General features: G+C 39.8%; 1 protein-coding gene across 18 annotated transcripts in view; it reads right to left on the minus strand.

The window, feature by feature from the left end:
• CLASP1 (cytoplasmic linker associated protein 1) overlaps positions 1-24262 on the minus strand; it is a 273353-nt gene that overhangs the window by 76786 nt on the left and 172305 nt on the right. For 6 of the 18 annotated variants that reach the window (XM_061440038.1, XM_061440057.1, XM_061440085.1 and 3 more), the window contains 7 exons: positions 23638-23715; positions 21904-22071; positions 21236-21285; positions 20339-20506; positions 18703-18750; positions 8294-8401; positions 3761-3928 (listed from right to left, as the gene is read on the minus strand). In XM_061440038.1, coding sequence (XP_061296022.1) covers positions 3761-3928; positions 8294-8401; positions 18703-18750; positions 20339-20506; positions 21236-21285; positions 21904-22071; positions 23638-23715 — 788 coding nt within the window. Of the gene's footprint in view, positions 1-3760; positions 3929-5915; positions 5943-8293; positions 8402-18702; positions 18751-20338; positions 20507-21235; positions 21286-21903; positions 22072-23637; positions 23716-24262 lie in introns of all 18 variants that reach the window. The other 12 variants (XM_061440042.1, XM_061440094.1, XM_061440101.1 and 9 more) reach the window with 3 other exon arrangements.

A 24262-nucleotide genomic window follows, 5' to 3' on the forward strand; every position in this document is an offset into this window, starting at 1 on the left:
CATGCTCAATCAATCAGTTTCTTCTAGTTTTTGCCTGATCACATCTGAATTTTTACACAGCTCTCACACCCTTAACACGTATACTACAGCAATGAGTTCTCTGCTCTCTCTGTGGGCTGAGCTTGCTTTGTGAAGACAGTGAAGAGCATGAGAAGGAATAAGCAGACGTGATCTGAAATAACAGCAAACACAATTCTTAACAAGGTTTACTGTCCTGGTGTTTGACTCAGAGAAGGGTCTTTCACCCATTTGTGCTGACTGGCTCCTTTAACATATGGCAACAGTAGTATGGAAAAAAAGAATGCTGCTTACAATTCTGTTCACGATTTTGCCCCAAGCTTCATTTAAGTACACTTAGTGATGAAACCAACAGTTCAAATATTGGATAATTAAACACAAGAGGAAAAAAATTCCACTTGTAGACCACTTCCAAAGACTAATCTACAAGGAGGATTTAAAATAAGCATATAAAAGTTTTTCGGGCTGTAATTAATTAGGTGGTCAAAGCTAAAACACAGTATTCTGCATCACTCTGTCTTTTCATTGAGTGCCCACACTGAACATTCTACATAAGAATCTGTTATGGCAAAGGGGTGACAGAGGGGGAAGAGACAATAAAAACACATGTGCCGCCTGAACTTTCTGAAAGCACCATTCTTAGGGAGTCAAGTCCTGTGCTTACAAGGAATGCTGAGAAGCCTGGAAAAAACCATCTGACTAGTTTTTATTTCTTGAGTGACACTCTACTTTTATAATGTTTCAAGGGAAATCCTGACTCTTGTCTTTCAAGGTAATATCCTATAAGAACTATCAAAAGCAGAGGAAAGAAGGGAACCAAAGGCAAACTTTCAAAATGTAATTGCTATAGATATCAAGCTATTCATGTGACTTTATCATAAATAGAATAAACAATTCACACATACACTCATCTATCTCATTAGTTTATGAAGTAATAGACGTCAAGAAGGAAAAACATGGCAGGGTTTGCCTCTTAAGTTATCCAACAGGAATTACATTCTATTTTGCTTAAGAAACCTTAAATGCTAAAGTAGAAGGCTTCTGACATCACTTTCATCACAGATAAGAAAATTTAGTTAAAAAATATTATTTCAAACAAAAAAGAATAGATTAACCAATATAATTTGCAGACAACTAGAATCAATTCTCAATGCAAATTCCAAGCCTAGTTTAGCTATGATTAAAACTATTAACTGGTTTGAGGATTACAGAAAATGTACTTAAAAAGTGTTCCTAACTTTTTGGAGTATAATGAATCAAATGTTTATAGACACAAAGCATATACCCAGTATATATTAAATGAGAGAAGAAGCATACACTCTATTACAGAAATATGCTAATATGACACTCTATAAAATGGAATCTTTAAGTAGTGACAGAGGAAGAAGTGGAGATACACTTTACTTATACATATTTTTATAATCTGTGCATATATATTCTCACAATGTGCAAATATTTACATAAAGTATCTTCTTTAACCAGAATTGGATGTATGACCTCAAAGCTCCACCCGGAACTAATCCTCTTAATGAGCACCAAGGAAACAACTTTCTTCGAAATAATGTTTCAGATCAGAACTCTCTGGAAGGCAACAGGCTCCTCTTTAGTTCTTTGTGATGAATGATGTTCCAAAGGACTTTTTTTATGGCTTATGAAATGCTATCTTTTCAACTACCCACAATGCACAATGCACAATTCACAGTTAAGACCACAGACAAACAGGTCCTAGAGTTATGTCAGATAATCAAGGTCGGATTATTTCCCAATTTCAAGAAGGCAGTAAAAATGGCATCTTTAATAAATATAAAGAGTAAAATCTCCCCCCAAAAAGAATTTTTAAAAGTATGAAACAAATCTGGGTTGCCAAAAAACATTCTATAATCTTATAAAATTAATTATGGAAAAAGGACAGCTGAAACTTCACATCTAGATTTGAAATCAAATGTATTTCCCAAGCAAAACCAGATCTAAATACACCTATTTTATAGCAACAAATCTGAAATTTAGATATTCCAGTCATGGTATTTTCTCTGGTTGTAGCCCCATACCAGAGCTAAATAGCTGTTCAGCTCAAGGACCATATGATGTAATGCCCACAGAAAGTCAGCACTGCATAGAATTAACAAAACCATGGCTTGATCACATTTCTTATTTGTTTCAGAAATGTTGGTTAAACCAAATCCTATTGATGCTACTTCATAAATAACTGTTCCTGCCTTCCTGAAGCTCAGGCAGCCCTCAAGGACATTTGTGAGCTGGACCCTACCAGTTGTCCTGCCCCATCTCCCACCTACCCTGTCAAACTTCCTCAGCTACCGTCAGAGGAATCACCAGAGGTCCCACAGTACACTATGCTCCCTCTTGTCTGACTGCGTCTGCACAGGCTACTCTCTACCTGAGGAGGTAGATTCTCCTCATCTCCCCGCCATACCTATTGCCACCTTATACCTCATCGAAACACGACTTTCTCTGGGAAGCCTGCCTTGGAAGGAAATCTGGGAGGAGTGGGGCAGACAAGGGCCCTAGAACATTCCTGTTCTATGGCCCAGAGCACCCGTCAGAATATCTGTCAAATGGTCTCACATTTTCGCCTCTAAGACCACAAGCTCTTGGAAGTCACAAGTTGAATATATTACATTTCTCTTCTAATTAAAAGGTTTCACAATATTCCCAACACATCATAGTAAACATTCATGTAAAAGCTGTTGATAAGATAAATGAATAAAGGAGACAGATAAGCCAACAGGACTAAAGAATACAGTGCTCTGATTTCACATTAGTAGGTTTTCACTCTTAGAAAGGAGGTAAAAATATGAGTCTGAACACAGATTTTTCACAAAGTGTTACAAAAGACTTCTAACTTTTTTATTAAGAAGGTAGCATACAAGTTAGATGTTAATAGAGTAAGAGGCTGTTAAGCTGCTGAGAGTTATTCATATTCACACTACTCTACACACTATTACAAAGAAACTAAATACTACAACACAAAATAGTTTTCCTCTTTTTGATGATTATGTTTGAACAATATTATGGCAAAAGTAACTACACATATTCTTTGATGGTAAGTTTCACTAGTTAGGTTAGAGAAGATCAAAATCAAAATAAATGTGTACCCTGCGTGCGTGCATGTTCAGTCACTTCAGTTCTGTCCAATTCCCTGTGACCCAATGGACTGTAGCCTGCTAGGCTCCTCTGTCCATGGGGTTCTCCAGGCAAGGATACTGGAGTGGGTTGCCATGCCCTCCTCCAGAGGTGGACCCTACAAATTGCTTTTGAAATTTTACATAGGTTAATGGCTGCTGCTGCTAAGTCGCTTCAGTCGTGTCCGACTCTGTGCGACCCCACAGATGGCAGCCCACCAGGCTCCCCCGTCCCTGGGATTCTCCAGGCAAGAGTACTGGTTAATGGCTACTTAGTGCTATTCAGTGAAAGAAAAAGCAGCACTGCTTCTAACTGGGAAGAAAAAATCCTGCCCATTCTCCCAATTTTAAGGTTTTACAAAATGATTCTCAAACATAGAAGCCTACAACGGTGTGATTCTTTCCCATGACTTTGAAGGTAAACTCCACGTATTTTTTAGTCATAAATGAAAACTAAACATGCTGCAATCTGTAAAAAGCACACACTGAAATGTCTTTTTAACACAGACAAAATGACATCCTCAGTTCAAAAATAGCTATTTCCTACAGGAAACTTACGACCAGGTTGGGAATGGTGTTTCAAGACCTTTGAGAATTCTTACCTAATCCTATGCGGTTTGGACTTGTTTCTCGACTACATCCCTGACTCCTGGGAATCTTGCTTCGTTTTTCTGAAGAGGGTGTCACAGGTGGGCCTCTTGAGGAACCCCCAGTAAGGCCACTATAACCACTTCCCAACAATTTCCCTGGGGAACTGGATCGGCTGCCAGCTAAAAGTAAACCAAAACAAAATTGAATAATGAACGTAAATCAAGAAATAAGTAATTTCAGAAGTCACTTTACACAGTAGTTCCGATCAAATACCAAAAAAACTTTGTGTAAAAATAGTTTTCTAGTTGATAATATCATTAATATTTTTTAAAAATGAAGGAGCATAAAAGAACATCAAATTATAATAAATATTTACACAGAAGAACGAATGATGGAATTCTATCAAAATGGCTGCCAAATTTCTGATTCAAAAGAATAAGCTCAGGTTCAAAACAAAAAGTCTCCCTATTCTATAACAAATTTCTACCAATAATCACAAAGGTGTTTATTAAATAATTGTTTTGCTTCCTAAAGGAGTGGATATGTTAAAAACGGCTAAAAGAATAGAAATATAACAAAAATTTCTTAAACATTAATGAAGGAAAATGGATCTAAGATTCCATTAATGTAACAAATGGAAAAGGGGGCAGAAATATGGTAAACAAAAATTACAAAATAAAATGGTAGTAATAATCTCAAATATACCAGTAATCATAATAAATGTGGCCTGATTACATTTATCTATTAAAAGACAGAGATTCCTGGGTTGGTCTAAAAAAACTGGAATGAAATTCAACTGCATGTTGCTTATAAGAGACAACATACATAAAACAAAACAACAAAATAGAATAAAACACTGAACTTCAAAAAGAAAATAATTATCCTTAAAGATATAATAATCATGAAACTTTATGCTACAAGTAACACAGCCCTGAGATATAAAATAATAAAAATACAGAGAGAAACTGAAAAGACCGTAATTATTTACATACCTCTCAGAAAGATTAATATCAATAAAAGATTAACATACTAGTCATAAAATGACAGAGCAGTCAAAACCATACAGATATGCATAAACATACCTTTCCATACACACAAACGTACAGTCCGACAAACAGATGTACGTTCTCTTGTACATTTCCATAAAAACTATGTACTAAGTCTCAAAGGAAGGCTCAAAAACCCTACAAAAGTAGAAATTATGCAGAATACATTCTGTGATGTGTATGCAGTAAAATAAGAAATCAAAAACATAATATGGGGAAGGCGGCAGCAGGAGGGATAAACTTGGAGAGATTGGGATTGACAGACACACACTATTATATATAAAATATACAACTAATTCAGGACCTACTGTATAGCACAGGGAACTCTACTCAGTACTCTGTAATGATGTATATAGGAAAAGATTCTAAAAAAAAAAGTGGATATATGCATACATATACGAGATTCCCTTTTCCGTACATCTGAAACCAACACAATGTTATAAATCAACTATACTCCAATAAAAGTTAAAACAAAAACAAAAACCCATAATATATAGTTAGCAATTTTTATAAATGGCTAAGTGACTAGATACTTATACAACCATTTCTTGTAAAACAAAATTCTTTCTTAAAGCAAGCAGCAAATCTAAGGATCAGATCAATATACCCAAATGGCAGTCATTAACTTAGGTAGATCATCCCCTTAAGTACAGAAGGCAACAAAATTCATAAATATCAAGCACACATTATTATGCAGAAGAATAAGAATGATCTGGACAGTAGAAACCTTTGAAATAAAACTTACCTGGAAATCACACACACACCCTTCCATAATTCAAATGAAACACCAAGATGACTACTTACCAAAATTAGTACTTTTTAATGACTTAACTACAATTTAAGTGAAATTCATTATAAAAATTATCAACACACATTATCATGAAGAACCTACTTTAGGATCTATTAATTTTGCCCATAAAATTTGAGCACACAAACTATTAGGATGTATAAAAGGAGAAAAGAAATCCATTTCAAACACTAGAATTTGAACATACAGAAAAAATGGAGAAAGATTAAGCTCATAATAAAGAGAGAAATTAATATTGTGCGAGGCACATGGGGTGCGGGAAAATGCAAAAAACAAACAAACAAAAAACCAGCAAGAAGAGAAATGTCTTACCACCAGCAGGATTAGCAGATCTGGATCCTGGGTTATGAGAGCAGACCAAAGGACAGGCAAAAAGTGGATTAAAAGACAATAACACAATACAGAGGTCAGCATGCAACATAGCACAAATGGGTCTGTTTACAAACACATTAGCAAAAGCTGTTTTTCCTAGGTCTTGTTCCTCCTAGTCTACTTCTGTACTTGTTTTTATTTTATACACATCATACTGTATTAGCATTTATTTTGTATCTGTCCATGAAACATGAAAACACTTATGAACCTATCCTGCGCCAGGCACAGAGCAGGTGGATGAGATACAGGGAAGACTGAGGTAGTGCTGGGCCCCATGGGGGGCACCTGCTCTCTAGCTCTGAGCAGCCTGGCAGAAGTGATGGCATCTTTTTTTTTCTTACTTTTGTTTTGGCCGCCATGCACGGCATGCAGGATCTTAGTTCCCTGACCATGGCCCCTGCAGTGGAAGTATGGAGTCTCAACCACTGGACCACCAGGGAAGTTCCAGAAAGTGACTTACCATCTGTGTTCTATACCACTGTACACGGTGCTCACCATAGGAAGGGCTCCATAAACATCAACAAAGTGAAAGAAACTGCTGCTAACTAGTTTCATCTTAACAATGTCTAATGCCAAATTCTTCAATATTTAAATATTAATCCTCACATAGTTAAATCCTCAGCTATTTAAAATATGTTATTGTCCTAAATTTAATATTAATGAAACCTACTTACTCTTAAACCTGAACTATGAATGCTAGTATATCTACATTTGTAAAATATACAGATGTGTTCATATTTACCTCCTATTAAAATAATTTTTAAAAAATATCTGATTTATATCTATAAGTTTAAGGTCCAGGCTTGATCATTTGCTGGTGTTGTCTCTTTCCTGTGAGTGGCATTTGGGGAATAAAATAAAACTGAAGAGTTAAAATGGGTCCCCAGTGCAAGGTGCAATATTTTTATAATACTGAAAAATTAAAGCTCTATCATTTCCCACTACAGAAGGGACTTTATTTTCGCCACCTCTTAAGCAGAAGACCCAGCGAGGGGCAGGAGCCCCTGCAGAGACCATTGCCAATGAATAGCAGACATAAAAAAACATAAAAAACACTGTTCAACTTTTTCCATGAAAAAATAAACTTGTACAGCTGAAGGGTTGAGACATTTTTTTAATTCAACTAAATTCAAACATATTGACCTATTCTCTGAGTCCTAAACATTTTCTGTCAAGAAAAACTTCCTTGTGCTAAGATATGAGTCCTGTGACCTGAGTATTATATCTATCTGTGACTCCAGGCATCACTAGAGTTCAACAGAACAACCAGAGCCAGGATATTACTCCCTAAGCAGAAGTTTCTGAACTACACCTGCACAACTTATGTTGTACTGCATGGTGTAAGACACTAAAAGCATGGGCTTCTGTATCAGACAAGCCTGGGTTGTATAGCCTTCCAATAATATGACTGACTTTGCACTTTCTTTTCAGAAAGAAAATAAAAGCTTGTTTCAACATGAGGACTCTTAATTATCAAGGGGACCTGAGAAAGTACCTAAATTCAGGAGGAGCTGAGAAAGAACTTCTAAGCATCTATGAGAGGAACTAAGGACTGGCTGCTGACTAGCCACTCTCTACACAAGCCAGGCAGACACCATCAGCTGATGAGAGCATTGCTGAGGGAAGGGCAGCCTTCCTCAGGCATGGTTGCCCTGCCCAGGAGGACCCTGACACCCGCCCCACTCCATGTGCACAGACAGGGAAGCCTATGGGGCCAGGAAGTGAGACATCAGGACTGGATCCTGGATGAGGATACACTGATCCCATGCATGGGTGCTCTCATGGGTGATGCTAAGAATCAAGTGGCTTGACATATACAGAGAAGCAATAATGGAAGCGAGGGCAGCTGAGCAAAAGCAAGAGCCCACACTGGCAGGAAGAGAGGAGCAGGGTGATGTGTTAGCACAGCAGGCTAGGGGGAGCTCTGAATGCATTTACTTCTTGCCACTGGAAAGAGACCTCAGCATGAGCAGTCACCTCCAGGGTGCTGTTCTTAAATTACATCAGGAGTCCTCATCAACAGCAAAACGGGTCATAGCCCAGACACATTTCAACTTGAAAGGCTTGAGGGGAAGAAGAGAAACTACATTTCACTGCTTACAAAATTTAAACAGAATGTAAGTCGCTTGGAAAGGAGACACAGGTAGATACTGGAATACTCCGTTCTGTAAACTTATCCAACATACATAAAGATCATTCAGTGTCTTAGCGTCACAAAAATGTGTTTTTCCTCTAAAGTCGATAAAAATAATACAAATTTCCAACTGCAGAAGTTGGATAAAACTAAGATAACAGACAGCATAAAATATACTTCTTACGCTGGGACTGCGAGACCACTTTGGCGCGACTGCGGCCCCGACTATCGGCAGGTGTAGAGGAGACGTTGGTGGCACTCCCGGAGCTCTGCCGTCGCGTGCGGATCCGACCTGGAGGACACAGCAAACACAGTGCTTCCATAATGTTTCCAGTAAGTGCGACCCACTCAGAAAAGCACCCAGACCGCAAACAAGGGGCATGGGCTGAGTCACCTCCAGGGCAGCAGGTCTCCCCCATGTGTGGTCTTGACACGCACATGTGTACTGGTCTGTATACACAAATTCTACAGACATGTCAGAAGCTCCCCAGAGATACTCATGCACCTATCAGGTGCTTTTGTTTCAACTATTTCAGCATATTCTATATTCACAGTCACTTGAATAATTTTTCCACAATTTTTTAAAATTAAATTCTCTCTCCTGTTGTCTACATAATCTGTCATATTTCCAAAAAGCAAAAAAGAATATTAGCTGTCATCTTCATAAAAACACTATAGGGGAAAAAAAGAGTAAATGGAAAACAAACAAATAAACAAAAAATCTTCTTAACCTGGCAATCAACAAAAACTACAACACCCTGGACAATAAATATTGTCTTGATAAATAGAATTAAACTTCTATTTTAAAGCATGTATGCCAGCAAGTTTCTAGGTTACAAAAGATGAAGTTTATTAAAAGAATCAATATTAGGAGTACCTAGAGAAATGACCTAAAAATAATGTAATGTCATAAGTATTTACGAAAAAAATTTGACACTGTATGTAAAGCAATGTGTTAACGCCAATTATTAAAGCATGAAACAATATAAAAATGAATTCATAAACAATCAATCATTGATGGTAAGAGTAGAATGATTAAAAATTAATTTTTAAATTCAGGGATTCTTTGTTTTCAAAGGGACACAAAATGCTCAACTTCCATAATTCAATCAGAATACCAAACTGATAGGGAAAACACAAAACAATCTGAACTCCCACTGGCTTCTTATGTTGTTCAAAAGCACATCGACCTCATCAACTGAGGAAACCTGCAGAAAGGCAATACAGGAAAACAAATTCGAAAGCTTGAAAAAGGTTCAAGAAATGAAGGTAAGGAACAATAAAATAAAGTATGGCACTTAATTTAAAAAAAAAAAAGAAGAAGAAAGCTAGAAAGAATCAATGACTTTTAAGAGAAATTGAATGAAAGACCTAAAAATTCTAGAATCTATATTAAAATTAGTATAGATGTGTCTGGTGGAGAAAGTAAAGTCTGATGTTGTAAAGAACAATACTGCATAGGAACCTAGAATGCCAGGTCCATGAATCAAGGTAAACTGGACATACATAAGCAGGAGATGGCAGGAATGAACATCAACATCTTTACAAATCAATGAACTAAAATGAATAGGAATGGGCGAATTTAACTCTGATGACCATAACATCTACTACTGTGGGCAAAAATCCCTTAGAAGAAATAGGGTAGCCCTCAAAGTCAACAAAAGAGATCAAAATGCAGTACTTGCGTGCAGACTCAAAAACGACAGAATGATGTCGGTTTGTTTCCAAGGAAAATCATTTAACGTCACATAATACAAGTCTATGCCCCAACCACTAATTCCAAAGAAGCTGAAGTCCAATGTTTCTATGAAGAGCTACAAGACCTTCTAGAACTAACACCCCCAAAAGGTGTTTTTTTCATCATAGTGGATTGGAATAGAAAAGTAGGATGTTCAGAGATACCTGGAATAACAGGCAAGTTTGGCCTTGGAGTACAAAATGAAGCAGGTCAAAGGATAACAAGAATTTTGCCAAGAGAATGCACTGGTCATAGCGAACACCCTCTTCCAACAACACGAGAGATGACTCTACACATGACTATCACCAGATGGTCAATACAGAAATCAGATTGATTATATTCTTTGCAGTTGAATATGGAGAAGCTCTCTCTACACATTCAGCAGAAACAAGACCTGGAGCTGATTGTGCCTCAGATCATGAGCTCCTTATTGCAAATTTCAGGCTTAAATTGAAGAAAGTAGTAAAAACCACTAGACCATTCAGGTATGACCTAAATCAAATTCCTTATGATTATACAGTGGGAGTGACAAATAGATTTAAGGAATTAGATCTGAAAGAGTGCCTGAAGAACTATGGACAGACGTTTATAATACTGTATAGGAATTACACTATTACAGTTTTGTGGTGACCAAAACCATCCCAAAGAAAAAAAAAATGCAAGAAGGCAAAATGGTCATCTGACAAGGCCTTACACATAACTGAGAAAAGAAGAGAAATGAAAAGCAAAGGAGTAAAGAGAAGATATCCCCCGGAGAAGGGAATGGCAACCCATTCCAGTATTCTTGCCTGGAGAATTCCATGGACAGAGGAGCACGGTGGGCTACAGTCCATGGGGTCGAGACAGTTGGACATGACTGAGCAACTAACACAAGCGGAGGATATATCCAACTGAATGCAGAGTTCCAGAGAATAGCAAGGAGAAGTAAGAAAGCCTTCTTAACTGAACAATGCAAAGAAACAGAGGAAATTAATAGAATCAGGAAGACTAGAGATCTCTTTAAGAAAATTAGAGATACAAAGGGAACACTTCATGCAAAGATGGGCACAATAGAGGACAGAAACAGAAGTAAAAGAGATTAAGAGGAGGGAGGTGGCAGGAATACACAGAAGAGCTATACAAAAAAGCCCCTAATAACCTGGATAACCATGATGGTGTGGTCACTCACCTAGAGCCACACATTCTGCAGTGTGAAGTGGGCCTTAGGAAGCATTACTAGGAACAAAGCTAGTGGAGGTGATGGAATTCCAGTTGAGCTATTTTAAATCCTAAAAGAAGATGCTGTGAAAGTGCTGCACTCAACATGCAGCAAATTTGGAAAACTCAGCAGTGGCCACAGGACTGGAAAAGGTCAGTTTTCATTCCAATCCCAAAGAAAGGCAATGCCAAAGAATGCTCAAACTACTATATAACTGCACTCAGTTCACATGTTAGCAAGATAATGCTCAAAATTTTCAAGTTAGGCTTCAACACTATGTGAACTGAAGAATTCCAGATGTTCAAGCTGGATTTAGAAAAGGCAGAGGAACCAGAGACCAAACTGCCAATATCCATTGTATTATAGAAAAAGCGAGGGAATTCTAGAAAAACATCTACTTCTGCTTTATTGACTACATGAAAGCCTTTCACTGTATATATAGATCACAACAAACTGTGGAAAATTCTTAAAAGAGATTGGAATACCAGACCACCTTACCCGACTTCTGAGAAATCTGTATGCAGGTCAAGAAGCAATAGTTAGAACCAGACATGGAACAACGGACTGGTTCCAAATTGGGAAAGGAGCACGTCAAGGCTGTATATTATCACCCTGCTCATTTAATTTATATGCAGAGTACATCTTGCAAAATGCTGGGCTGGATGAAGCTCAAGCTGGAATCAAGATTGCCGGGAGAAATGTCAATGACCTCAGATATGCAGATGACACCACCCTTATGGCATAAAGTGAAGAGGAACTAAAAAGCCTCTTGATCGAAGTGAAGGAGAGTGAAAAAGTTGGCTTAAAGCTCAACATTCAGAAAACTAAGATCATTTCTCTCTTGCATATGCATGTGAACATGCAATAAATAGACGGGGTGAAAGTCTGACTAGAATTGTGGAACCTGGGATTAATTTTTTTGGGAAAAGACAGCTTTATGATATCAAACTTTCCATTCATTACTGTTTTCTCTATATCACTTTCTTCAGTGTTTTTCTATAAAGCTTTATAAATTTTTCCAAAAGCTTTACACAATTTTGTAGACTTCTTCAAAGGGGCCTTATTTTTATTATACAGAATTTAGTTTATTAAATTGTATCTCCTAATTTGTTCACAAACAAGAATACAACCACTGTATATTGATCTTAACTCTAGGAATCTCGCTAAACTTTTATTAATTCTACCCATTTACATGTAGATTATTTGGCATTATCTAAATAGAAAACCACCTTCAAATGAGACTTCTGTTTTCTCCCTTCAAACTCTACCCTTTGATTACTTTACCTGCTGTTTTGGAACACAGAGCACAATGCTAAAAAGGAGTACAAAGTGGGTTTTGTTATCTTGAGCCACAGTTTTGCTTTTTTTTTTTAATTCTGGAATTTCATAAAAACTATATTTCAACAAGTTAAGAAAACTCATTCCCAATTGCTAAGGATTTGTGAAAAATGTTTGTTTTTTAAATTAAATTATTAAATGCTTTATTTTCACCTTCTGATATAAGATTATTCTCCTGGATGTACTGAGCTGCTCAGTACATTGATTTGAATGTTCAGTACATATATTTGAATGTTCAAAGCTATAAGGTTTGAAAGTACTTTTTTTTTTTTAAAGAAAGTATTTAGCCTGGGCTAAACCTCTTACTACCCTGCTTGTCTTTCCAAGTTTTTATTTCTTTAAATATCAAGACAACAAAATGGTTTCTTTCTTGGAACTTGATGGGAACTCTTTAAGATCTATACTGAAGTTGAGTTCTTCTGATGAGGATCTATGTTTGCTTCTGCTAGTGTCCTATGGAGACAAGCAATTCACAGCCACTTTAAACTGACTTATCTATTTGGATTTTTCATATAACAAAAGTAGCATAAATTCTGAGCAAAAATCTGCATGAAGACCCAATTTATGGTTGCAGATTTTCAGAGAAGATAACTTTCCCTGCTCCAGCCAGTAACTGAGGTTCCAATGGGTAGATTCCCTCACCCTCTTCTATTTAGTAGAGTTAACCTCTTGTTCACCAGTGATGACATAGGTCTTGGGTGGGTTCGAGCTTACTTTCTGTCACTCCATGCCCTAAATACTCATAGCAATGCCCCAGGTCTCCAGGATTCAGTCAAAACCTCAAGATGCAAACCAGCTTTGGCTCTCATCTCTTGGGGTTTCTGCTCTTGCTAAAGCATGTAGATGTGTGGCTTCACTGCGATGAGTGATCTGTTCTCAGTTGGGAAGATCATTTAGACTACTGAATTCTGCATACTGCTAAATATACAAGTTTCTTATTTCTTTTAATCATTTAAGTATAGCAACTTTATATTATATAAAAGACCCTTAAGTATTAAAGAGATTATGTTTTTATTCTTTTGCTTTGCTGTTTATCACTCATCATAGATGTAATTTTAGACTATGAGCTCATACTTGGCATACTTTAATCTGTGAGAACCCTAAGAAACCAGATTTGAGAGTGGCTTTCTCTGTAGAAGTTCAGTGTTTGCTACTGTCAGGCATCCTTGGGAGCTATAAATGCAGACCATTTTAATCCATCAGGTTGGGGTTTCCAGATAACACAGGTAAGATAAACTGACAGCACAACTTGTGTGAGAAGAAAGTTTAGTTACAAATTAGGGAAGACTGGTTTTTGCTTTGCTTGGGACAAAGTCAAGAGAGAGATCATGTCAGTTTGAAGATAAAAAGGTTTTTTCCCCCCAAACCCACCTTTTCATGGATATATAGTACTGCTAAAATGCTGTCTTAGCGATAACTCTTAACTCTCACTGAGGTATTACATAAGAAATCTCAGAGCATCCTTAAAATCAGTTTTTGGAAGTTTAAAGGGTCTCTGTTGTATTGTACTCAGATATATATATATATGAAACTATCCATGACATGGTTAGATAGCATCACTGACTCCATGAACATGAATTTGAGCAAACTCCAGAAGACATAGGACAGGGAAATCTGGCGTGCTGCAGTTCATGAGGTTGCAAAAAGTCAGACATGACTTAGCAACTTAACAATAACAACAAGAAGTATATTTCCTTTATTGGAAGAGGTTTAGTTTCAGTACTTATATTAATTTGGCAATATTACTAAAAATACCTGCATATGTTTTAAAGAGATGATATAAAATAGTCTATAGTCTTTAGGAAAAATAAAGTCTATTCAATAAACAAACTAAAAATATACTTCAGTTCTACACCATGACCTGTTAATGACATATTCATTCATACTGTGTTTTGACAAAGACAGAAAGAAGATGTGGGGGAAAAAAAAAGCCAGCAAAAGTAAAAGATATTGAAATGGGATATCAGGGGGGGAAATTCTGGAAGGAGAGACAAGAGAGGCATTTAGAGAATGCATGTATCTAGAGAAAAGCAGATCCATAGGAAAACAGAGACCTGGAGAAGTGCAGCCTTTGACTTATGTGGAAGGAAGGATCAAACACCACCTGTATATCATGGCCTTTTAATGGTGCTGCTGAAAACTGCTTCCAGTCACACTGCCATTCTTTTAGAAAAGCCCTCAGGACAGGAAATGAACCGGGTATACTGGTTTAACTTGGAAGCATGGTTCTCCCACGTTCAACTTAGCCGAAGACAGTTAAAAATCATTCAACAGCCTCCCATCATTCGAGTCTCTGTGCTCCTGCCTGAGCTCCACGTGGAGATGTGAGAATGCAAAGCCCTTCACGTAAATTTCACTCTCGAGCTGGGACCTCTAGGCCCATGAACTGCTTCACACTCACTGGCTGGGGCACAATACACTCGACTGCACTCACACGTGGCATTTGTGAAAGAAAGTTGCAAAGTTGAGCACTTGTAAGTTTGCTACCTCTATCTCTCTACAAAAATAACTTTTATCATATTTTTTAAGGATAAAAGTAAAAGAAGTTGAACACTTTTATTTCTATATATAGGCACATTTTTTCATTGTGCAAAAAGGCTAATCACTTAAAATTGCTTGGATAAATATACAGCAATACCAAACGTTTTATTTCCCAGTAAAATGGAACCAAAGTCTAAGTTTCTTCTCCTAAAGAGCAGACAAGGCTGCAGAGTCTTTTTTTAATCATGTAATCTTAATGAAATCACCAATAGTTAAGCATGGCCATTGACCATTTAATAACATTTAATAACATATGATAACTTATTCTCTGAAACCATCAGTTAAGTCATCAGTATCCACAGGTCACTGAAGTTATTTTTTAAGTACTTTAACTCTTCATTTTAAATTATTTTGGAAAAAAATATGAATAATACTTTTCCTGAACCCAGCAGTTAAATTAAAAAAAAAAAAAAAAAAAGCAAGCGATAAGATAAGAATCATTCATTTTCCTCACAAGCTGAGTATCTGCAGGGGCCTCTGTGCCTGTGGGGACTGTTCCAGGGCCTGCTGGGATGTGCTAGTGCACAGATGCTCAAGTCCCACAGCTGCCTCCATATCCCAGAGCAACTGAGTGCAGACCGTGCAGGACTGCATGCTTACTGAAAACAAGCCGCCTACAAGTGGGCCCACACGCTACAAACCCATGCTGTTCAAGGGTCAGTGGTGATTGATTACAAACTCTCTCACAAATGGCAAAACAGATAATATCAATGTTTTCTTCTTCCAAATCCTCCAAGTCACTGAACATAACACACTGAAAGATGACCTGGAAATAAATTTTTGTTCAAAAGTTGAGCTTTGAGTTCTTCGCAAAAAACATTTTTCTGATTAGTCGTAAATGTCAGGATAGCTACTTCATGTGTGCGATAAGGAACCTCCAGAGAATATTTATTTTTCTCAATCACTGTAACAAGGGAGTCACCAGGCTTCAAATGTATTGTCTGAATTTTGAATTCAGAGCTTCCAACTACCGATTTAAATTTCTGCCTCCTGACGCAAGTATCTAGTGCTTGTCCTAAGAGCTACCGTAACAGATAGTCAACGCACATATTAACAAATTTTCAAAAGACTCAAAATGATCCTAAAAATTCAGACAGGAAACTTGACAAGATGCTAAGTGGTGTTCACTGTTATGGAGCTTTTCTAAGCAGCCTGCTAAATTTCACAGGTGAAACAGAGAGAAATGACAGTTGAAAGGGCTCCCAAGGCCTCTATTTTCCATCTCATCATCACACAAGGCTGGAGGTTCTGACCCGCCAGCGCTGTGACAGTCTGGATGGCCCTGGAACCAAAGCCGACCCACATGGGATTCTGGCTAATTCTGAATTCTGTATGATTAAGGGCCCACAGATCATCCTCCACTTTCCTACCAGAAGGAGAACCAGAAAGAGACTTCTTGTCCTCAGCTTCCAGCACAATAACTGAGCAAGCAATCCTCTGACCTTACCCTGAACAGGTAAAAGAAAGCTAAAGGTAAAAGACAGGTAAAAGAAAACTGAAGGAAAAAAAAAAGTGTAAAATCTCCACTGCTGGGTGGAATAACAGGCTGACTTCCAATCTCTGGTACAGATATATGAAATCAACCAGGGCACTCTGCAAAAAAATGTGGAAATTCCCACATCATGTCTCTAACTTTCCGTCTCACCTGCATTATTATTGTATCCTACTCTATTCCCTGTCCATCTAGCCTGAGGAAATACTTAAGATTCTTTCTTGGAGAAAAAGAAATATAAAATGACTTGTTTCAACTAAAAACTGGAAGAAAACCACACCTAGCCTCAGTCTTCTATCACAATGGCGGGCTTAGCATGACACAGGCCTTTTGTCCATTTTTCATTTTGGAAACTTCTCATTTCAAAAGCTTATCCAACTCTAAGAACCGTCAGTGGAGCTTGTTGAAAATTCAGGTTCCTTGTTTGTTCCAAACTTAATCAGAATTTTCAAGGGGCAGCACCTAGGACTCTGTTCTTGTAAGCAAGATTCTAGGAGATTTTTATGATGAGATAAAATTAAAGAACACTGATCTTGAGACTATATGTCTTTTAAAAATTTCATTTGAATTTCTCCTTTGTGAATTTCTTAGAAAGTAGTATATGAATTAAAAGCACTGTGAGCTGCACATCTCGAGATAAAACCCAGTCTACTCTGCTGGCTGGCCTTTAGAGGGGCTAAATGTAACACAGGAACTTAATCTAGCAGTTCCTAATTGTTAAATCACTATCCTGAGGGTTGCTCAATCTAAGCCATTACCTTACGCAAATGAGATAACTCTATATTTCAATTATCTGAAACATCATGCTTACTATCTAGAGACTTTGCAAAACTGATCATGTCTATCATGTGCTAATCAAAGAACTGTACTGACAGGAAGAGCTCCGTCTAAAATTCAAAAGAATCAAACATCAGAAAGAGCCTCTTGAGATCAACACAAAGAGAAAACAAAGTGGATGTGGGGATGTGTATTTCTTTCACCAGTTATATTCCTGTGTGTCCCAGAGAACAGAGCACAGAGAAGGCATTTAACCCAGGTTGATGAGTGGATGAATGAGAGTAAATGAACGAATGGGGCTGGCATCAGTGGGACAAACAGAAACAGTATCATATAATTCAGTAGCTTCAAGGGAGAGAAAACAATTTTTTTTTTTAGCGTCTAGAAATTACCTGCTAAAAAACCTTTACCAGCCTTTAACCTGCATTGCCAATTGACACTGAAACTTATGTTTACAAGAGGAAAGGTCAATCCTGAAAGGCCCACAAAAGCACAAAGTGAAGAGGAGGAATCAAGTGGAGGTGGTGCTTCAGGAGTGACAAAACCTGAGATGAGTCACCTACGAGGTTCACAGGGATGCTCCTCCCAGTGTGGGCTCAGAGTGACACGCTATGGATAGCACACTGGAGCCCAAATCCACAAACACAACGACTGAACAAGAAAGGAGGGGAGCGTTCAGGCAGAGGGAAGGCAAGACCCGGTGGAGACAGGCGGAGGAAGAGTGGAGGGAAACGCGTGCAACATGTCATGCAGGGACCCCAGGGAGGGCGAGGGCACCAGGCAACACTCGTGGGGACACACCTCTTCACAGAGACAAACCGCTTACCCTCCGCTTTAGTGGCAGTACCATCTTTAAGCAAATTAAAAAAACAAGGGAAGGGATAACAGGGAACAGTTAGTAACATCAAAAAAATTAAAAAGCAGAATGTTATTATTAGCTACCAAAAAAGCAAAAGTACAATTTAAAATAAAATTAAAAGGGAAACAAGTTCAACAGCAAAGCACAGTCTGAAGCAAGTAAGTGCACCATCTATTGAAATCAGCTTAGGAGAATGTGCTTTTTGCCTTCAGAAAACACCACACGAAAGGACAACCCAGGGTCAGGCCTTGGCTGATGGACTGTGTTTTTGATTTGGCCAACCTCATCCTCCTTGGGCTTCCCTGGTGGTTCAGTTGGTAAAAAATCCACCTGCAATGCGGGAGACCTGGGTTCGATCCAGGGTTGGGAAAATCCCCTGAAGAAGGGAAAGGCTACCCACTCCAGTATTCTGGCCTGGAGAATTCCATGGACTGTGTAGTCCATGGGATGGCAAAGAGTCGGACACAACTGAGCAACTTTCAGTTTCATTTTCTTTCATCCTCTGAGAGTCCCTTTTTCTTGGAACTAAGTATTGTACTAGCAGAATAACGGGGGGAACTACGGACACCCAGAGGGCAGAGGCAGTGAGTCAGCAGCCCCAGAAGCTGGCATAGCAGCACCCAGCCCAGCCACATGGTCCAGCTCGGTACCTGAGTCGAGGCCTAGGGGCTCCGTGTCTCCCCTCATGTGTTTGGACTCTAGAAGTTGGGAAAAGGATCATCAGCTTTAACACTATACTCCTTCCTGCACAGACGTGGTGTGTCCACCTCAGTAGGACCTGTAACAGCTTCTCAGAAGGATTGTGTTATACTGCGGGGCTGATTTTGCTTGGTTTTTATGGATCTGGACATCAGGAAAACTGAGGTCAAGCTCTCAGGCGATGGAGAGTGGGGAATACTCCAGTCTCATCATCTGGAAGACCCGAGAGCTTTTACAAGCTCCAAGTGGAGCCCACAGGGTCCAAGTTAAAACAGCTTTAATATGCACAGAAAAACAAGGACTACTGTTTTCAAACAATGAAGCAAATACTAACTATAGATCCTCAAGGTGGATCAAACAGAACTAAAATGAACAGAAAGCCTTCACAGAGGACAGACTTCTGACTTCTGTCTTGCTCAGTGATCACACATCAACACAAGAGCCTAAACACACCTACGTGATGGTGTAACAGTTAAATAAACAACATAAAAGGAGAGCTCTTATTGGATATGTTCCCAGTCTCAGTAAGATACTTCTGTAGAGAAGACAAGACTGATTTAACAACATTCCACACTATAAACCTTACCTTTTAAATTAATAACATTCCTCTCACAGCCACAGTTTCCTTCATCTTATAGGATAATAGTTTACAAAAGACTTCTATATAATTTCATTTGTCCCTACCACATGTGTTAACAGGTGGCTATTATTTAATAGCCCTAACTAATTTATGGGTGGAGGAAATAGATTCAAAGCTGCTTGGCTTGGTCAAGGTCACTAAGTGCCCGTCAGGCCCACTAATTTGCTTGGTATTCTCTCACTCTGCTCCCATGATCTTAGATGTCAGTTGTGGAACTGACTTTGGGGTTAGTTTGTAAACCACAAGAGCAGTAAGTCTCGATGTTTCATGAAGTTTAAATCACATTCACTTCCTTAAAATCCCAAATAAAATGAATCATGCTAAGTCTCTAGACTTTGGCTTTGAACAACTCTGCTTTAACAAAAATAAACTGAAATAAACTATAAGCCTTACAACAGGTATTCAGTCTACCATGCTATCAGACACTAATTCTTTTGAAAGTAAGTTTTTAAATCTTTTGTGATATATCCTTAGAGTCTGTGCATGCTCCTCCCAAGGTGACACAGGGGGACAGACAACACCCTTTTGTGTGATACATTATGCTGGTCAGAAAGTCCTCCCACTCCTTTGGAGCCCCTTGTTACCCCCTCCCTGTGCCCACTCCAGGCAAAGCCTCACTGAACAGTCAAGCTCTGCACCCCACCCCAGGACAGGAGGGGAGGAAACCCAGCTCTGGCCACAAGGGAGGAGGCTGGGATGCTGGAAGGGGCACATGACACAGGGGGACGCACCACTGATGCCCCAGCAGAGAGGACACTCACCCAAGGGTGGCTGTAAACCAGCAGTCAGCACACAGGGTCACTTAACTCTGAAACATTAGCCCTGCAACCGCAAGACCTGCCTCACTTACAGTTTCTGATCATTTGCTCTGTAAATCAATCTAATCTGAGGTTAAGTGTCATCTCGAATGGCAGACCTGGAGGGAAGGGTCTCAGAGGTCTGGTTACCTAAGGACGCATACGAGCCCGGAGGTAAGGCCGCCGCCGAGCTGAAGGGTGCTGTGCCGGCAGCCGAGATCTTGGATTTGGCGCTGGCAGCTGCATTCACATCGATGTCGCTTCGAGACCGCTGCAGGGACCCCGCGGTGGATGCAGACTTGGTGCTGACCGTGGAAGCTGCAGGGGGAGGAGTGAGCTTTAGCAAGGACAGTAAGGGCTGCGCTAGACCTTCAAGCACCGCGTCCCCTGAAAACAAACATCAGGTTTTCACAAAGGCTGGAGCACAGAGCACTGTCCAACAGTAGCTCCTGGTCACTCGACAGAGCTTAGCTGGTGCTGAAGGGAACGACAAGTGACCATAACTCCATACACCTTCATAACCAAAACCATAGATCCCACAGAAATGGACCACAGTTGTGATCCAGAAGAGTAATCAAACAATGAAAACTCATTTGCATCTGGCCAATGTCCTCCTAAGGTGGTATGAAGGCGCCCTCCCACCCCCCGGGCACAAACCACCCCCCACCCCCATTTCAGGGAACATCCCCCTCCCCACTCCCCAAAGCTGCCAGGTCCTGGGTGCTTGGAGCATCCCAGCCAGTGCTCAGAGCACAAAAGCATCAAACACACACATACACACACACACACACACACACACACACACACACACACACGCACACACACACACGCCCCATGACAGCACCAAGTACAGGGGTTAGGGAGGGTGAGAAGGACAGGTCTGCCTGCCTGAGTCACTCTGACAAGCCATCCTTGCTCTGCTGGGAACGTGGGAGCACAAAACAGGGCAGACCCTCTGCAGACCTGGGAGCAGTAGCTGGCTTCCAGCCACTGCACAGCCCACCCCAGGCCCAGACACCGAAGCCTTCCCCGTGGTGCCCACCTTACCTCTGGAGGTGGTACTGCCAGTAGGACTTCTTTTGGCAGAGAGCGGCCGACTGAAAATAAAGGAACACATCTATTATCAAAAGTGCACTGTATCTGCATTAATACAGGTAAAATATACAATAGGAAATTACGATCACAAAGAATTATTTCAGACTTCTCAGAATTCTACGGGTAATCTGGACCACAATCTTAAAAAATCCCAATTTCAGAAAAGCTTCAGTACTGTACTTCGGACTACCTTTCAAACACATGGCAAGAAGTCTTAGAAAATAGAAATAAAGAATGAAGATAGTAGTATATTCAGCCCCAGAGTCTGAATGCCCTCCCTTCCAAAGCTATCTCCAAGTTAATGCTTATACTCTCCTAGAAGGTACTTGGCCCGATTTGCTTGTGCTTGTATTGCTCCAAAACTGTGCCAGGACTGACATGCATATTTCACTACAAACCACCTGTGGCAGGGATCAGGGACCAAGGACCACGGACCAGGCCACCTGTTTCTTACGATGCCCCACAGCATCTTCCCCAGTACTAGGCTCCATCTGAATTAAGGGGGAAATGATAACAGGCACATACACATTCAAGAGGACGAGGTGCTCGTCCATGTGCTCAGGCAGCAAAATTTTCATTATAAACCCCACACAGATGAAGAGCATAGCAGGACCACTTACTTGAGACTCTCCTGGGAGCTGGAGGATGAGCGGTCCGACTGTGGCAGTGACACCACGCTGTCCGAGCTCTTTAGGTGGGTCTGCAGGGCCTTCTGGTAGGAGGACTCCAGCGTGTGGTACAGGTGCTCTGCTTCCCTGCTGAAGTGACTGTGGAAACCCCAGTAACACCTGGAAAACACAGGCTTCCTGTCACAGGCAGCAGGTCACACAGGACACCGTCAGGGACTGACCTCAGCTCCGGTGAGCAGCAGCCGCAGCGGCGTAAGGGAGCAAGTGAAGCGAGGAGCACTGCTCTGACTCCTCACCCGCGACCTACTGGCTCTGTGACTCTAGGCAAGTTCTTCCATCTGTCTGACTCTCAGTCTCATTAAGAACATGGAAATCAAAGAGTCTAACCTGCAAGACTGGGAAGACTAGGGAAGACAGAGCTAAAACATCTAGAATTACACCTAGAATGTGAGGGGACTGGTTCATGGAAACAAAATGCATGTGGCACTCCCTGGCTCAAAGTATTTAAAACGGCTTTAGGTTAACATATAAAAAAGAAAAACAGGATGATGCTCACAACCATCTGAAAGGTATACTGTGTTATGATTAAAAAACTAGAAAAAAATGGGGGGGGGCACGAAATATAAAATAAGGACAAAAAGAGCATAAGTAAATCATTAACAAATCCATTCCTAATTAAGTCACTTATTCGGGTAGGAACTTCCCCAAATGAGGTTGTGCTTCAGGGTGAAGAATGAGGCCCTCCACACACTCAGAACCAGGGAATCAGACCTTAACTGAGAGCAAAGAGCAGTTGAGAGCCAGGTCAGGTAGGTATATGCAGCTGAATAATCCATAGTGCTCCAAGAGGTAAGCACTGGTGGAATGTGTGTTATCACAAGAGCCAGGGACTTTCCTCGTGTCCCAGTGTTAGGACTAGGGCTTCCACTGCAAGAGGGGCACATGTTCAGTCCCCTGTTGGGGAACTAAGATCTCCCAAGCTGTGCAGCACAGTCAAAAAAAAAAAAAATAGAAGAGCTAGCCAGCCACAAAAGCACAGAGAAAAACAGCCCCAAAGCAATAGGGGAAGTATGCATCTTTGTGCTGTCTGAGAGAAGACATCTGAGCATCAAACTTAAAACTGCTATTTACAGTCAGGATGGCACGATGACTCCCAGAAAGGCGTGGGATGTGGGGGCCACACCTCCTGGCTGCATCACAGCCAGTCCTAGTGGTAAGATGACTCCAAACATGAGCAGGACAGTGAGCTGTGGACTGCAGTCAGTCTGAGCCACCCTTATCCACTTTCCAGGCGCCCACCTGACCCTGGCAGAGATGTAGTCCCCGGCTAAGAATCCCCGTGATGGGGAGTTTTCACAGTAAATCAACAAGCCACTGGGGACTAACAGAGCTGGGTGAGTAAGATAAGACATGGGACACGCAGGCAAGTGCTTTTCTGGCTCATGTGATAATGTCTCATAAATTAAAAAATGAGCTTTTTCTGCTGTCTACGTCAGTCCCATTTATGTTCAAATAGTACCAATCAGGCTTCCAGGCCTGGGCACCCAACCTTTGAAATGAAAAATTAGAGAAGTATTGTGAAATGGTCTTTTGAGTCACATTAACAAAGTCATGATTAGCAAGCCATGTTCGTGTGACTTAATGAACTTTTATAAGGCAATCTGGACAGTGAACCTGAAATAGAAAAGCAATGACTTAAGAAAGTGGTGTTCAACAGACACTTACTTTCTGGCTTCTATCCTTGCTTCTGAATCAGCATCATGTATTCCTTTCTTTATCGTTTCAGCTAATACTGATATGTGTCTGTATAGTTAGAAATGAAAGCAGTACATCATTAATACACAGTGTTATGCAGATAAAAACAGGTGTGAGAAATAACTTCAAAATGGCAATGAGAAGGTAGAACCTTCGGCCCACAGAGTTGACAAACATGCAGCCTAGAAAACCAGCACATTTGCTAATTAACTTCTGATTCTGTCCCACCCCCTTCCCCATGAACAGACCCTCCTGGGATTCTTTTCTTTTAGTAATGACTGGTATTTTTCAGGCCATACTTACTTAGCTCAATTTTTATGAATTCAAACAAACAAACAAACAAAATTCTACTTTTCCATGGGAAAAACTCTACTTTTCCATAGGTTTCTATGGGAATTATAATGAGATAATAATAATCTTAACACTGAAAAGGATTTCTGCATCACGTCTCTATAATTAAAGAATGTTTTTCCACTATATGACATGAACTATTTTATGAAATGATGTAAACATTTTATATACAGGTGTTCTTTTCAGTTAGATTCTACTCTAAGAAGATAGCATTAAAATTCTCTCATTGAATACTGAACAGTTT

Source organism: Bos javanicus, chromosome 2 (genome assembly GCF_032452875.1).
Source record: "Bos javanicus breed banteng chromosome 2, ARS-OSU_banteng_1.0, whole genome shotgun sequence".
Classification (NCBI taxonomy): domain Eukaryota; kingdom Metazoa; phylum Chordata; class Mammalia; order Artiodactyla; family Bovidae; genus Bos; species Bos javanicus.